Below are 14941 nucleotides of genomic sequence, written 5' to 3'. Positions count from 1 at the left end.
GCCTTTAAATATAGGATGAGACCTAAAGTTTAAATAGGGGGCTTTTTTTTCCCCCTGTTTCCCTCCCTTTTTAGACTTCCTCCTTTCTCAGACTTCCTCCTTTCTCTTGTCATTTCCTTCTCATTTTCTTTTGCTTTCTCTTCTCTAGTTCTTACAGCATGCTTATCACCACAATACTGCAGCCTCTTTTGCAAGTGCATAACTTGATTAGAACATTTTTATTGGCTCATTCAGAGAGAATAATACTATTGTCAATGCAATTATCACCATGGTTATTACTAGGCTTGCTTTTTATTGCTGTGCATTTGTAGGAAGGAAGATAAGTGTCAAAAGATGCATTTTGTGTTTGGGGTTGAAGGAAGTGCAGGACAGTTTGGAGTTTCAGAAGAAATCCATTCATGTAGAGGACAGAAGAAAGAAGAATTCACTTAGAATTTACAACTCCAGGCAATATGCAGCTTGTGTTTAAAAGAAAAAGAGAGTCATATCAAACCATTCTTTCTGCCATTTGGGATGGTACAAGTAGGTTTCAAATGCAAGTTTTCCAGTGACCCATGCAGCAGATACCTTGGTTTGGTCAACTCAGTAAGGATCAGCATAACTCATACTTGGATTCCTTGAGGCTTGCACTCAGAGATAAATGATAACAAATTTCAAAACTAAAAAGGGCAAGCTGAGACTAAGAATGTGCCAGACCGCTGTGGCTTACTGCAGATGCATTCTAACACGATTGCTTCCAAAAGCAGATCTACTTCAGCTATTCTAGAAGAGAACTACGCCATCTAAGTGGTAGCTACATACTAAACACTTCACACCAAAGTGCAAATCAAATCAAATCAAAAAGGTCAAAAGGTACACCAAGCACACACGCAGTACAAAAGCATGAAATGCAGTTTTATAGTCTCATGCTTTCATCTGGTTTTCCAAACCCTGACAAACCTGGCTCAGAATGGGGTTTCTTTTTCGGCAATGGTTTGTCATCAGTTACTGCACCATTCAACTTTTTCTGCTGGTCCTCCCATGTAACTTCTAGCACAAACCAAAAAACAAATCAGAAATGTCATGTAACTTAGGTTTACAAAGCACCTGACCTCACCTGGGACAACTCCATCTAAACAAACCGACTGGCATTAACATGGCAAAGATTTAGATTAGATCTTTAACCTCGAGGTCTTTAGTGAAGAGAATGAGTAAACAAGCATGGAACAGAATATACTATGTAAAAGTTAATAACTATGTACTTAGTCAAAGATCCTGCTCTCTTTGATATTTAACAACTGGAATCAGTCACAAAAACAATCTCTTATCATACCAATGCTTCCTACCTAAAGCAAAGCATTCCTAAGCCTTGCAAAATTTTCAGGAGCTAAGTGTCTCAAAAATATTTAACCCACTTGGGAGTACTCCAGAAGTGCTTCTATAATAACATTTGAATTGACAAGCATGACAAGATAAAGATCAAGTTAAAACACAAAATGAAACAAAACCAAAACCAACAAACTCTTTGAATAAGTATTTTTGCCATGTGTTACCCTTAAAAAAGCAAAGCAAACCCACCCCAAAACTTTCATGCAAGCAGGACAGGCTACTTTCCAATATTTGTAATAAAAGTGGCAGTATGAGCAGGTAAACACTTTCAGAAAGGTTCCAGTGCACACCCTTCTACTGCTTTAGTTATTCTCATGGTGTGTCTGCATTAAATTCAAATGGCTGCTTAATTTTATCAGCAGTTAAGTACAACTCTTAGATTGAATATATGCAGATTGGAGGTACTCCAGATCAGGTGAAAAGCTTCATTGACTTCTAGAACACGGCAAGAGTTTGGCTAGTAACTGTTACAGCTATGAAATAAAAAGAGATAATATCCATTATACTTCCTCCCACATTTAACCTTTTCTTCACCATTTTCTAATTCCATTCCCATCTCCATGCTTTACAAAGCTAAGAAAGCAAGTTGTTCAGTGAGAGCTGTCTATTTGGGAACTAGGAAGCAGCTCTGATGAGCAGACAAAATGCTAAATGCTAGGGCTGGCCATATTCCCTCTGGTTAGACAAATATGCATTTATAGTCTCTAAAATACTTTTTCCCCTGTATTCCAAGGCAAAGAGCTACCCCTGTTGTCTGAACCAAAGCTAACTTTGTTCAGATTCTAAATACTTGGAAAGAAACACCATGTCCTAATTCATCATTCACCTCTACCATTCTCATACAAATGAACTCATTCTGTTGTCCTAATCAGTTTTGAGTTACAGATACAGAAAGCTGTAAATTGTTATTTGTACTAAAAGACCTCACATCGGTTATGATGCACCTTGATTTGCTATCTGATGCACCTTTGGAGCTAGAGGGACTTGAAGAAGTGCACTGATCCAGATTTTTCGCCCCCCAAAAAGCAGGGTCTTTAGATGTAGCTATTTCATCAGATGCAGTCGTTGAACCTGCCCCCAGGGCACTGCTCTCCACAGTGAATTATGTGGCCAGGCTCTCCCAGCTGGATGTCAGGATGAGGCACGGTTGTGTGCTGTTCCCTCCTGGGAGTGATCCTCACTTGTGCTGCCTGGGAAGGGTGGGTGCACCGAGTGTGTAATACAATCTCAGCATTTCCTATGTTTTCATTCAGAATATTCAATATTCCAGGCATTCAAGCACAGAAACAATGCATTGTGAGAACAGTTGCATGTTTCCAGCTTTTCTGACTTTTGAAAGGTGCCAACATAGCAAGAGAAATGTTGCAGCTGAAGAGGAGTGATGCAGCAAACTGCAGAGCACAACGTGATGCAGCAAAATACCAGATGCTAATGGTGAGCACTTTTCTTATGCAAATACTATGCCCCTCTCTTTTCCCTGCACTACAGACAGCAATAACCATTGCCACAATTACCCTTTGCTGGAAACCTTTTAATATCTTTTCTCTTTTACATTAATGCCTCTTTATTTATTTATTAACACCACTCAGCTTTTATACTCTTGCCAGCACCTCAGATTTCAGGGGACTCATTTTTATCAGTGCCTTTCTAGTTTTAGACTTTTAATTAGGTTATCATGAAGTCTTGACTTTTTCATTAGGACATACTTAATTTAGTCATCTCTTCCTGCAAATGAAAAAAATCCTCAGAACTGCCTTCTATTTTTGATTTTACAGATGAATCCTCAGAAAGCAATTATGCTTTTAATGCATGGTGACAACTACTGTAACTTTGAGGCAGAAGTGGATTGGGCTAGGGCTTCCTAATCCCAAAGTGACACAATACAGAGCCGTTAGAACTGTGGGATAAACTGTGGGGTTTTGAACCAGGCACTCAAGACATTTAACACATGCATTAAGAAAATTATTAAGAATTATAATAATTAAGAATTATGATGATAATATAAACCCACAAACAAACAAATTAAAAAATCCCCAGACAAATAGTAAGTCTCAAGAATTCAGATGGAGAGAAATATTATTGGCTGCTAAATCTCTACGAGGGGAAAACAAATGGCTTCAAGACCTGACACACAAATTGTCCCAGACGTACTACATTGTTTCTGGAAGGAATCCAGCACCACCTTACACCACTGGTGTGCTGCTAATGGCATTAAAGCCAGCTCCAGGCGACATAAATCAGCAGTGTAAGCCTTATGCCAGACTGCTGATGTTCCTGCATCAGAGATATCTTCAGATGCCTCAATAAAAGAGCACTGATCCTCCCTTATCCTACTGTAACAGGAACCAGACCTGTCCGGTATTTGAAGGCAAATAATGACCAACAAAGTCTTTTTCTGACAAATTCAGAGACAGGTCTGCTGTCTTTCCAGGTAACATTCTACAGCAAACTTGAGGACACCACATTTTAGCTGCTTCTTTTCACCGAGGAACACCTGATCTACATTTTTTTTCCTCCATACACTTGAAGAATATTTTAAAGAATGATTCTATACATGACAGCTGAAGGCATTCATCTGAGATGTTTCCTCCAAACAGTAAAATGACTTTATCCCAAATGCTGGTAAATTGTGGATAGGATAATGGCAGGCACAGCACCTCCCTTTTGTGTGTTGTATGAGCCGGGCAAACAGCATGCACACATACACACACACCTCCCTCCGCTGCCTTCACCTGCAAGTGGTGTGCAGGCTTGTGCCAAATCAACAACCAAATGCTGGGATATGTTAGTAACATTTTAAAATAGACAAATTGTTGTTCAAAAATCACTCCAGGGCACAGGCCAGTATTCAGAGTATCACTTGGTAAACTCACAGCCTACTTTCAGCTGAGATGCCAAAGTAGCATTTTGCCACTTTTATAAAGACAACAGTGCTGTAAAACACAAAGAAAGATCAAACACGCTTAACTGCAGCAGGTGAGTCAGTCAATGGTACATGAAATATCTGCATATTACTAGTTAGTGAAGCATATTTAAATATCACAAAGTAAACACATACATTTTTAGGGCAGAATCGAAGCTTTTTGCCTGGCACTGTTGGGGATAGGGGGAGGATCTGTTTGTTTTGTATCTTCTTATATTTTTCTCTCTAAATATGGCAGGTTTGCTCCCTCTTCTGGTTATATGCCTGAAACATGCTAGAAACAAATGCAATACAGCTGGCCTGCTAGCCTGTTACCAATAGGACTTGCTCTGGTATCTCAGAACAGCTCTACTGAGTCATCTGTTTGGATAAGTAGGGCAGGTTTATGTTGGCAGGACTGATTTAAGATGAGAGAAAGGGTGCAGAGAGGCTGTGTAGGAGACAAAAACAACATGTAAAAACACCACATAAAAATACTATTGATGTTCCTGTGGGTTCCTGAGGCACAGGTAGTAGGAAAATGGGGATCCAGCATCTTGGATAAGCACACTTGCTCTGCTCATATTCCTTTCCCCTAACATCCACGCCCAGAGACCCCAGGATTTTCAGTCAGGCCCAAAATGACTCTCCTCATACTTCTATGAAAGGTAAACGCAAAGGAAGTCAAAATGCCTCCAAGGTCTAGTGGCATAAATAAGGCAAATTACAAGTAATGGCCAACATAAATGTGGAGTAAAATGCAAGCTTCTACTCTGCACCTCTCTCCCACAGGCTCTGCTCAGTTTGCACTCCCACTCCCTGGCTGTCAGCACACGCTCTCTGTGCACTCCAGGAAATGTGAACAGCCTACCAATTCAGCCTGCAGAATGCAGGATGTAAGGTTTAGCTTGGCACAGGCTTTCTTTTTCCCAGGTTATTTATTCTTTAGGGGAAAAGGTGCAACCTTACAGCAAGTCTTCAAATATTTTCTAAGTAGAAAGGTAATTTATTATTATATGACTGTACATCTCTCTCTCTTCCACACACAACCTCTGCAAGCAATCACAGGTATTCTACCCTGTTGAAGTGCAGTTAACATTGAGGTTTATGACACAAGTCTAAAACATTACAAAATCATTCAGTTTGAAAAGTGCCTCTGAAAGTAAGCCAGTAGCTTTAGGCACTAATACCAACCAATAAAGAAAGCACAACAAATGGCTCATGGAAAGGCAGAAAAATAAAAGATTGGATTCTCCTTCACAAAGCTGCAGGTTCTTCACCATAGCAGGTGCTACTAATTAACACAAAAGTTCTTTTATTGGTCAAAATTGCCTGCAAATTCTACATGTATCTTTACATGCACAGCAGAACAGCTCTGCTGCTCTTCTGCATGGCTTATCAAATGTTATCTGCGAGAAGCAGACTACATCAGATGTTAATGTAGGGGTCACAGACATGGTACTTCACATTGTGATGCATCTTTGAAAGAGGCCACCTCTCATTTTGTATAAGTAAGTCAAATTTGATGCCAGTTATGGACCAGTTAGTAGTTAAGACTCTTCCCCATCTGACACGTTTACCTGGTAGATTTAGAGCTGAATTCATGAAATAGTCACCTATAGCATGAGGAATTTCAGCAGAATGTAGGTTCTTCAGCCTGGAGTATTTACAATGGACTCTTTACTTTCACTCTTTTCTGTTGTTCTGTTGTGGTTCTATTTGATTTCCCAGTTTTCCCAGTAGGTAGATTTCAGCTGTGTTGTTGTCTATGACCACCCCAGCCTCAACAGGGCTATACCTTACTTAAAACTTATTTTGCTTCACCTAGAATTTAATCAGAATTCATTACTCTGGGTACTCTCAGCACAAGAATATGTTAAGTGTCCTCACAGCACACATAAAATACATATTCACTATCATGTCTCATGAAAAACTCAGAAGCTGCCATGGTCTCTTGGAGAAGTCTGGAGGAGGTGGGCCAGGGGGATACAGAAAGCACACAAGAGATGCACAGCTGTCATTTTAGTAGTTCAGGCAAAGTGTAGGCCACGTTCCCGGGAATCACAAATTGTCTTAAATGGAAGAAGGTGCTCAGGTCAGTCAGCAGGGTGAGAGCTCCCTCTGGCATGCCTGCCACATGCTTGCTTTTCAAAGCAAAGCAGATGTATACACTGCTTCTGCAAGTCAGTCAAGCAGGTCCCTCTGTCAGCACACTTCTTTGTCTGGGGTCCCTTCATTCTGCCTGCTTTGCACTTCAGTCACCTAAGCTCTTTAGATTGTGTCTAAATTGTGCAGCCAGTCTGGGATACAGCATACTTTCAATTTGAGCTCCTCAGGCATCCAGACTGCTCAAAAAAGTGGTGGGGCTCCTATGCATGCAGAAACCAGAATGCATTGAAAGGAGAGGACTCAGTGACCTGGGTCTTGGTATAGACTCTGTTTAGAGATAGCCTCCAGACACTTTGCAGCTTAGGAGATGAGAACTGGAGTGCATTCCCAATTCCCATAAAAAAAAGCTGTTGTGTAGTTATGTGAAACATTCATTCTAACAGCCAAGGGAACTGATAACCTGAAGGGCTTAAAGTTTTGCTTTGGTAACTATACCATCTTTTATGCATCCTAGATTAAGACAGTAAAGGACAGAATTACCCGGGGCCCTTTCTCGCAGACTCAGATGATCAAAAGGTGTCATACAAAGGGCATGAAAGAGAAATGCAAAAGGCCTGAGGAAAAACTGGCACAGACCATTCTCTTGGAGCAGAGGAGCTCTGCAGAAGAAACTTCTAAAACATGAAATGGGCATCCTAGAAAAACCAATTGATATATGAAAACAACCTGTCTTAAATGCAGCCTGCTAGTGTTTAGTTTACTGTGCAAATAATACATTTCTATAGTCAGGTACACAAAATACTGGCTTTGTTGAAGGAATTGATGATAAACTGAGAACTAAAACAGCTTTAGTCTGAGTCAGTCACTGGTGATTGGTTTGTCTACCTCAAGTAAGTAGCAAAAACCTCCAGCTTTCCCAGGATTGAAATCGGAATCTTAAAGGTATAGGACACTGAACTCTCTGGTAACTACTATGCATTAGGGCTATAGCAGCAGACCTCCAGCATTCAAATTCACTCAGGACTATGGTGGCACAGCCACTAGAGTAAGGGAGGTGACCCCATGCATTTATTCTGCAGGGCTGCTGACATGGTGCCCTTTGCACAGGGATCTCATTCAGTCTGTCTGTACCAAATAATAAGTGGCATATTAAAAAAATGTGTGGTTTTCCCTGCAACACAATGAACCAGCACAGCAAAAACTGAATCCCTGCTCCACTGATCCCTTCATTTCCTCTGCTAAATTACTGCAGGGAATAGAAAGCCTGCAACAGTGCAACAGGGGTTAATCCCCATGTGGGCTCCTGGTAGAGATGGATATGTAAATAGCCAAATTTTAATAAAGCCAAGGCACTACCTTGATGCTATTTCATTCACCAGCAGAAGATCTTGGTGAGGCAAAGCCTAAATGTAACATGGCTTTAGAAGCACATGGAAAAATAAGAGATTTCTTCAAAATTACCATAGCAATTTAGAAGCATGAGCTGAAATAAACCTTCAAAGTAAACTGTGTCTGCTCAGGGCAACATGCCTGTTCCATTTTTAGGTAAGAAATCTAAACCCACCTGATAGCATTTCAGTGGTTTATATTAAATTTCTACAACATGTGAAATAGAAAGGAATGTTGAACATGAAAAAGAAGTAGACTAGAGAGATGCTTGCTAATAACAAGCCTTGCTCTACCAGTACATCCTCATTAAAATGGTCCAGCCCTCCTGGTACTAGCAAAAATATACCAAACTTGTAAAATATACAGTAAAGTGATGCATAAATATACAGACCTGGTAAAAAGTGGAAGACAATGCAGACAACAGACAGGGACATGTCTAACCATCATGGGTTGGCACTAGACTCAGTAAAGGTAGGTAATGGTTGGACTTGATCTTAGAAGTCCTTTCAAACTGAAACTCTCCTACAGAAGATTCCACTCTAAGAATATTGCTGATGTCTGCAAACTGCACTTTCTGTCTTAGGGCAAGGCACACTGAGAATTCCTGACTGAGCAAAAGCACAGAGACTGCCCCTCTAGCTCTAGACAGGCAACACAGCCACATATCTAGGTGCTGTAAACTGCTTCTTCAGTAATACAGTTAACTATAGGGGAAAAAATAACCTGTAGCTTTTGAATCCAAAACAAGACTTTAAAACCACCATTGGAAATAATTATTTTAAGTGCAAGAAATAGAGCAAGACATCAAAGCTGGGCACACACAAAGCTACTGATTTTGGACTAGCAAAACTAAGCACCACAGACATGCAGCAAGAGGTAAGTGAAATTTCTCAAGCACTCACAATTCACTAGCAATATCAACTTGCCTTTTCGCCCATTAACTGGTGGGGTTTGGTGGTTTTCCTCATAATCTTTACAACATTAAAAACAGACAATGATGATTAGCAGTTAGATGAAACAACGAGACTACAGCACATACAAACTAGGTTAGGGCAACTCCATGCACGACATTTGTTATCACAAGACACACAGTGAACACCACGCCAGTAAACACAGCAGCAAACGAGACACACAGAGACAGGACTGTAACACAAGCAAGACAAATGGAGGCTGTACTGTAATGAAAAATGGGGAGGGAATGACCTTAAAGGAAGCTTTCGACACTTAAGTGAAAACTACAATCAAAAAAGTACAAGTAATCCTGCTCTCCAGCTCCCAACTCCTGAAATGCCTCTAGCATCAGGATTGCTGAGTGAGCAATGATCCCTACCACAGGAATTATCCCTGCTCTTAAATAGCAATAAGAGTAGGGTCTAGCACATGGGATTCCAAACCAACTCTGATTCAAGCCTTACACCTTTAAGCAGGGATGGCATTTTGGGCACACTTATGTCTAGCTAGTAATTTCTCCTGCCAGCCAGTACCAGCTGTGTTTCTTGTTCAGCCTGCCATTTTTTTGGGGTCACCCTTCTGCAGCATTTAATTCTCTTCACATAACTGCAGTAATACTCTCAGTACATTATTCTTCTCTGGGCTTCATTCTGTAGACCTTGAGGTATGTGCTGCACTGCTTACCTTTAGGCAGCTTAGTTTAGCATTGGTCTAGCCTCAAACATTTATAACCAGAAATGCTTATCTGGGCTACACTTCTGCATCCACCACTGTTAAGTATTGTCTTAGCAACAGGGACAAGAGAGTGCCCTATTGGCAAGGCACATAAACGCACATTTATGCTCTTAGGAGTCTTCCTTTGAGAAAGAAACAAGAGCAGAAAAAATGATGCCTGAAAAAAAGATCTCAGCATGTCTTTGAACCTGTACAGTGTGTGTGTTCCCTGGAATTAGAAAGCAAAGTTGCATCTTTCAGTCACAGGGTGTTTGAGTTGACAAAACATATGCATCTGTTTGATTTGATCATCATCATATCAGCTTCCTTTCTCTACCAGCTGAACTGTCTTCCAAGCACGAAGAGGGACATAACACAAAACAGTCCAAGTATTTCCATGTCATGCACTTTCCTACTACTTTTATTGAGCATCATCAGTCTGCCTACACAAACTAGATGAAAAGTAAGTGTCAGGATGTCATAGTGTTTACTTCAATCAATGCAAAGTACAGGGCATCACACCTAAGGGGTGTCAGATTCATTTCATAAAGAAGGATAAACAAAATTAATTAAGAGATGCCTTTTTGTGTGTGTAGGTTGAACTATTAGAAGCATTCACAAACTGGTAAAAAACCTCTGCTGCATTCATTTGCCTTGTTGAGACATAAAGTGATATCATTACTGTGTGGACTTTGATTTTTAATGCATTTCCAAGCTGGTTGGTAAAGCTTCCCTACATGCTCAGGGGAAAATAGTTCTAGAGGAGATAGGCACTTGTGGTCAGACAGACCTGCCTTGACCTCTGACTCCTGAACTCCAGTATGCTTGCTTTCTTCATCTCCTGCTGCATTTGTATAAGCAAGACACAAGAGGGAGGGTGGAGGGGGAAACAAGACAAAAACATGCACACTTGGTTACAAGCTGCTCAAATAAAAGGTAAATACCAAACAAAAGACACTCAGAGTAACATACAAACCCTCAGTCTGTGGCAAAAATTATTTTGTCAATTAATTTAAGATTAAATAAATCCATTTGTCATTAATATCTCAGGTTTGCTCCAGTGAGATCCCTCTGAAAGTAATGACAGTCACATGCAGCCCTTAATACCCCTGGTTGTCAATTTCTTGCAGCAAGCAGACAATATGTACTAAAGCAGAGAAGGCAGATGTATAGCAACAGATAATTAGCTTACAAGCATCTTCTGCTTGATCTTGCTTTAATTTATCCAGAAATAAAAGTCCAAGCCTCTCTTCTCAAAAAGCATAGCTAAAATTATCATCCCCTGGTCCGGGGGAGCTGAATGTAGTTGTAGAGCCCTTATAACATCTTGCCACTGGGTGATGAATGAAGGCATAAACCCTGCTGCCATATAGCAACAAGATTCCAGAAATGCAGAGAATCTCAGAAGTCTTCTCTGAAGTCCTTTATTATACCATTATAGAGTCCCTAGCATTACAGAGTCTTGCAGTGTCCTTAACAGCAGAAGTCCCCAAAGCCCTTAACAGATGAAGCAGACAAAGATGTCCTGAGCATATCCCTAGCAGCATCCTTACACCAGAGCCTTAGCCAGAAGTAGCTCACTAACAGAAGCAGAACTCCCAATCATGTCCTTAGCAGCATCCCTACACTGGACCCCTAGCCAAATCCCCACCCAAACTCCCTAGAGAAGCCCTAACCCCCCAGTCTACTTTATAGCTTGGAGTGGCTGTTTTTTATACTCTTTGGTATCAATTCCTTAACCAGTAAAACCCAACCATATAGATAAGCTAAAAATGTTTTCCCAATAAGAGGGGCCAGCACATCAAGGAGGTGGCTTCTGCAGCATGTTCCAATCCAAGGGTGCCAGCGTGAGGATGCTGTTCTTGGCATCCAGGGATTGTTGTTGTTTTGCTCTAGGCAGCATGCTAAGGAATTGGTCAGCACTCTGCATGCATCCAGCTACTCACAGCTGGGTTTCTGAAAAGCACACTTCTCTGGCTAGTTCAGAAATCTGAAATAAATTATTCTGGGGAAACCTAGATGTCCTGGAGCAAAAACCTGCAACCACATATTACAGCTTATTGAACTATATCTCCCCCAAATCAATGTCTGTTAATTTTGATGCTAATCTGGAAAGCAGTTCCCCAGAGCTGTTGATGCCTTCCCTTCCAGTTCTAGTCACACAGGCATAAGCACACCATACCCCACACAATACCGAGTGCTTTATCGGGGGGGAAAAAAAAATCCCTCTTCAACTGCATATTACTCCATCATTTCTACTGAAGTCCTTGCATTTCTTCTACTTTTAAGCAATGTTATGCTGTTTCAACCCTGTAGCAAACACAGATCATCCAAATCTGACTAAACAAGACTAGCACAGGAGCTACAAACAGAGAAGTGATGCTTTTCTCTCATACAAAACTAAGATGACTTCCAATTCCTTTTTCTCTGTAATGGATCTTCTACTCCTTAAAGAAAAGGACTAGAAAATCCTCAAGGATAGGAAAAGCTTCAAAGCAGAACTGTGTTGCTGTTAGAATAGAAGGGTTTGATTCATGGCAGAAAATTACATACAATTCCTTGAATGCTGTATCTCTATATCATGTTTTCAACCTTTACCACCCTTACACATGTAAAATTCACCATGAAATGTGTCTACTTACTGTATCTGGAGTCACTGGTGATATTTTGACTGTATATTAAAACTCTAATACCCGTGGATTTGGCAAGTTTCTATCACCCAGATTATTCAAAAGACTGCTTTAGACAGAGGTACAGGAAAATATTGCTCAGCCTTCCAGCACAAACAAGTAGAATCTCTCGAATCCCAACAGTACTTACCAGAGCAAACAATTCTAGCTCTCCTATAAAAAATAATTATTTTATTGTATTTATTCTGTTCTCCTCTCTGGAGCCTAAGATGTAAATAAGACTGATACCCTCACTAATTGAGCACAGGAGAAACAGGCAGCGCTTCACAACTGCTGCCCTAGAGAGCTCACAGTCTAAATAGATATACCAAGCAAAGGAGAGGGGAGAGTGGTGAAACACACAAGCAGATGCAGCAATGACAGCAAACATCACGTGCTCAGATGTGCTGATTTCCTGGCATATCTAGACTGTACTTGATATAGGCATTTCACAACACACAAGACGACACAGAAATGAATATTCTAGGGGGATGATCTGAGAAAAGGATTCTCTTTTCATGAAGCTTTGCTTCCAGAATGGAAATAAACACTGCAAATACTCAGTTAGAAAGTCTGATGAGACAGATACATTAATACTACATATAGAACCTCAGTGGTATAACAAAGGACTGCAATTGATATCTTGTGGCTTGCTATTAAGCAAATGAAATGGTTTTAAGGATGTACAATATCAGGGGATTTAATTTTAAGCAGAAGCATTTTAACTTTTTAAAAGACTATCATAACTGAATGGAAGTTTACTCCTGTGTTGTTTGAAAATCACCCAGTGATTTAGCTGTGTAACATCATAACATACCTGCCTGAATGACTAACATCAAATGTGCCAAATAACCTCAAATGTTTACATTTCAACATGTGCCTGAATTGCTGATCCTGAAAAGATACATCTGTATGCAGGCTAACTGTTGTTCAGTGTAAATCCTAGGTAGTCATAAACCAGGACATGTCCAGGTACTTTTCTGATGCTGATGATCATTGTGTTTAGACAGTATTATTTGGTGTCTTTTGTGTGTGTGGAGAATTCTGCATCATTTATCAGCCACAGGTCTGAATATTAAAAAAGACTAAATACTTGTGACAATCCTTCTGACTAGGAGCAATCGAGTAACATCAATTGCAGTTGGGTTTCTTTTTCCCTCTACAGCCCCTGAAAAAGGCTTTCAGGTGAAAAACAAACCCTCCTTTATGTACAGACCTTCGTAAGATTCTATCTCCTTGTCTCCATTGTCTAGGGAAAGTAACAAAAAAACAAAACAAACAAACAAACAAAAGGGAACCAAAGCACAGGGGTTAAAAACAACAGAAGCTTTATAAAAGATATAATATACAACTTACAAAGGATTAAAAGAAAAGGAAAGGATTGTATATGGCCATTTAGACTGATTTTGCAGAGCACATCTATCAGACGTGGAAGGGAGAGAATGTGTTTGGTATTAAAAATGTATTTCTAGATCTCTGTTTCTAAACATTTTGGAATATGTCTTCACTGACCAGTACTTTTATGAGCCATTAAAGATCAGCACAAGTACAGTTCCAGCAAAACAGGGATCATTAAGTATCTTGCTGACCTTTCCTATTTTAAGGATTATTACTTCTCTTCTTGCTCTCCCTGTGTCGAGGTGCAGAGGTGTTGTATGACACACTCCACGTGAGCCCACAAGTGATCAGCTATGCTCCTGACTCCCCATAAAGCCAGGTTTCATCACTAAACAGCACACAAAAATCATTTCCTGTGCCTGTTGAAGTCAGTGCCAGAACACCTATTGAGTTTAAAAGGAACAGGATTGTGCTAACAGTTAGTCCATCTTGGCTCATGTATGCTGCACTCTTGCTGATTGTTGTACAGCTGATGATTCGCTTCAACCAAGAGTCAGATACTAAAACATCATAGAAGATACAGTACAAAATACACTGCTGTTCAATCCTAATTCTGCACACAAGAACTGAGGAGATTTCAACTGCAATACCAAAAGAAAAAGTAAGAAATGTAATCTACCTTCATGAGCAGTTTTGCCAGGTCAGTAAGGAGAAAAACACACACTTACTTCTCTCCAGTGTGCCCTTGGGTGGGAGCTGTGGTAACTGCCTGCCCCTTCGCCCTACTACTGGAGTGCTTGATGGACTTGTCTGAACAGAGCCGGTTCGAGGATGTGACCTATGAGACACATATTAAAACAAATCACAGACATTAAACGACAAATTCATTCTTAAACACCATTGAGAACTGATAACGTGCCTGAGCAGGCTTTCGATCATTTGGAACCCTTGCAGTCCCACAATGAAACTAACTCTTTTCAGAAAGAGGCTGGTCATAAAGAGAAATCTCTCTGTGAAACAGAAAAGGAAGCCAAAGGGAGGCTGAACATCTGTAAGATGCTGGTTTGCACAGTCAAGCCAGAAATTGCATTGTGTGTATATTCATGTGCATATGGATATAATACCCACATACACAGAAAATTACTCACAAGTCAAATTCAACGATCTTTACTCAGCTGGTATTTGATTAAATTACCATTAAGTGGCAAAGAGATGACAGAGATTTGTCTAAACAAAGCAATACACTGAGAAAAGACACTGGTGTTTGGCTCTACCTTGCACTGGGGATCTCAGAACTTTCAGACAACGAAAGAATGTATTCTGCAGCTCTAAAATAAGGAGAGGCTTTACTCAACATCAGCTACACCAAAATCATTTTCTTGTTTAATTAAGCTAAGAGCAATGCACAGAAATCTTCCAAATGTCAATCAGTAAAGTACAGCACTCAAACAGGAACAGTACAGACTATGGCACAGTAAAATGTTGTCAGAGAAAATGGTGG

General features: G+C 40.3%; 1 protein-coding gene across 49 annotated transcripts in view; it reads right to left on the bottom strand.

Annotated features, from left to right (window-relative positions):
• The window catches only part of RIMS2 (regulating synaptic membrane exocytosis 2), a 378604-nt gene that overhangs the window by 97189 nt on the left and 266474 nt on the right, over positions 1-14941 (bottom strand). For 32 of the 49 annotated variants that reach the window (XM_068161226.1, XM_068161227.1, XM_068161209.1 and 29 more), the window contains 5 exons: positions 14169-14278; positions 13319-13351; positions 10224-10277; positions 8695-8739; positions 940-1029 (listed from right to left, as the gene is read on the bottom strand). In XM_068161226.1, the coding sequence (XP_068017327.1) occupies positions 940-1029; positions 8695-8739; positions 10224-10277; positions 13319-13351; positions 14169-14278 (332 nt within the window). The remainder of the gene's footprint in view (positions 1-939; positions 1030-8694; positions 8740-10223; positions 10278-13318; positions 13352-14168; positions 14279-14941) is intronic. The other 17 variants (XM_068161233.1, XM_068161235.1, XM_068161251.1 and 14 more) reach the window with 4 other exon arrangements.

Source organism: Melanerpes formicivorus, unplaced genomic scaffold, assembly GCF_026170545.1.
Source record: "Melanerpes formicivorus ecotype bairdi unplaced genomic scaffold, bMelFor1.0.p_v2 SCAF_56, whole genome shotgun sequence".
NCBI lineage: Eukaryota > Metazoa > Chordata > Aves > Piciformes > Picidae > Melanerpes > Melanerpes formicivorus.
Note: the sequence above shows the minus strand (reverse complement) of the source record. Positions and strands in the feature narration are given on the sequence as shown.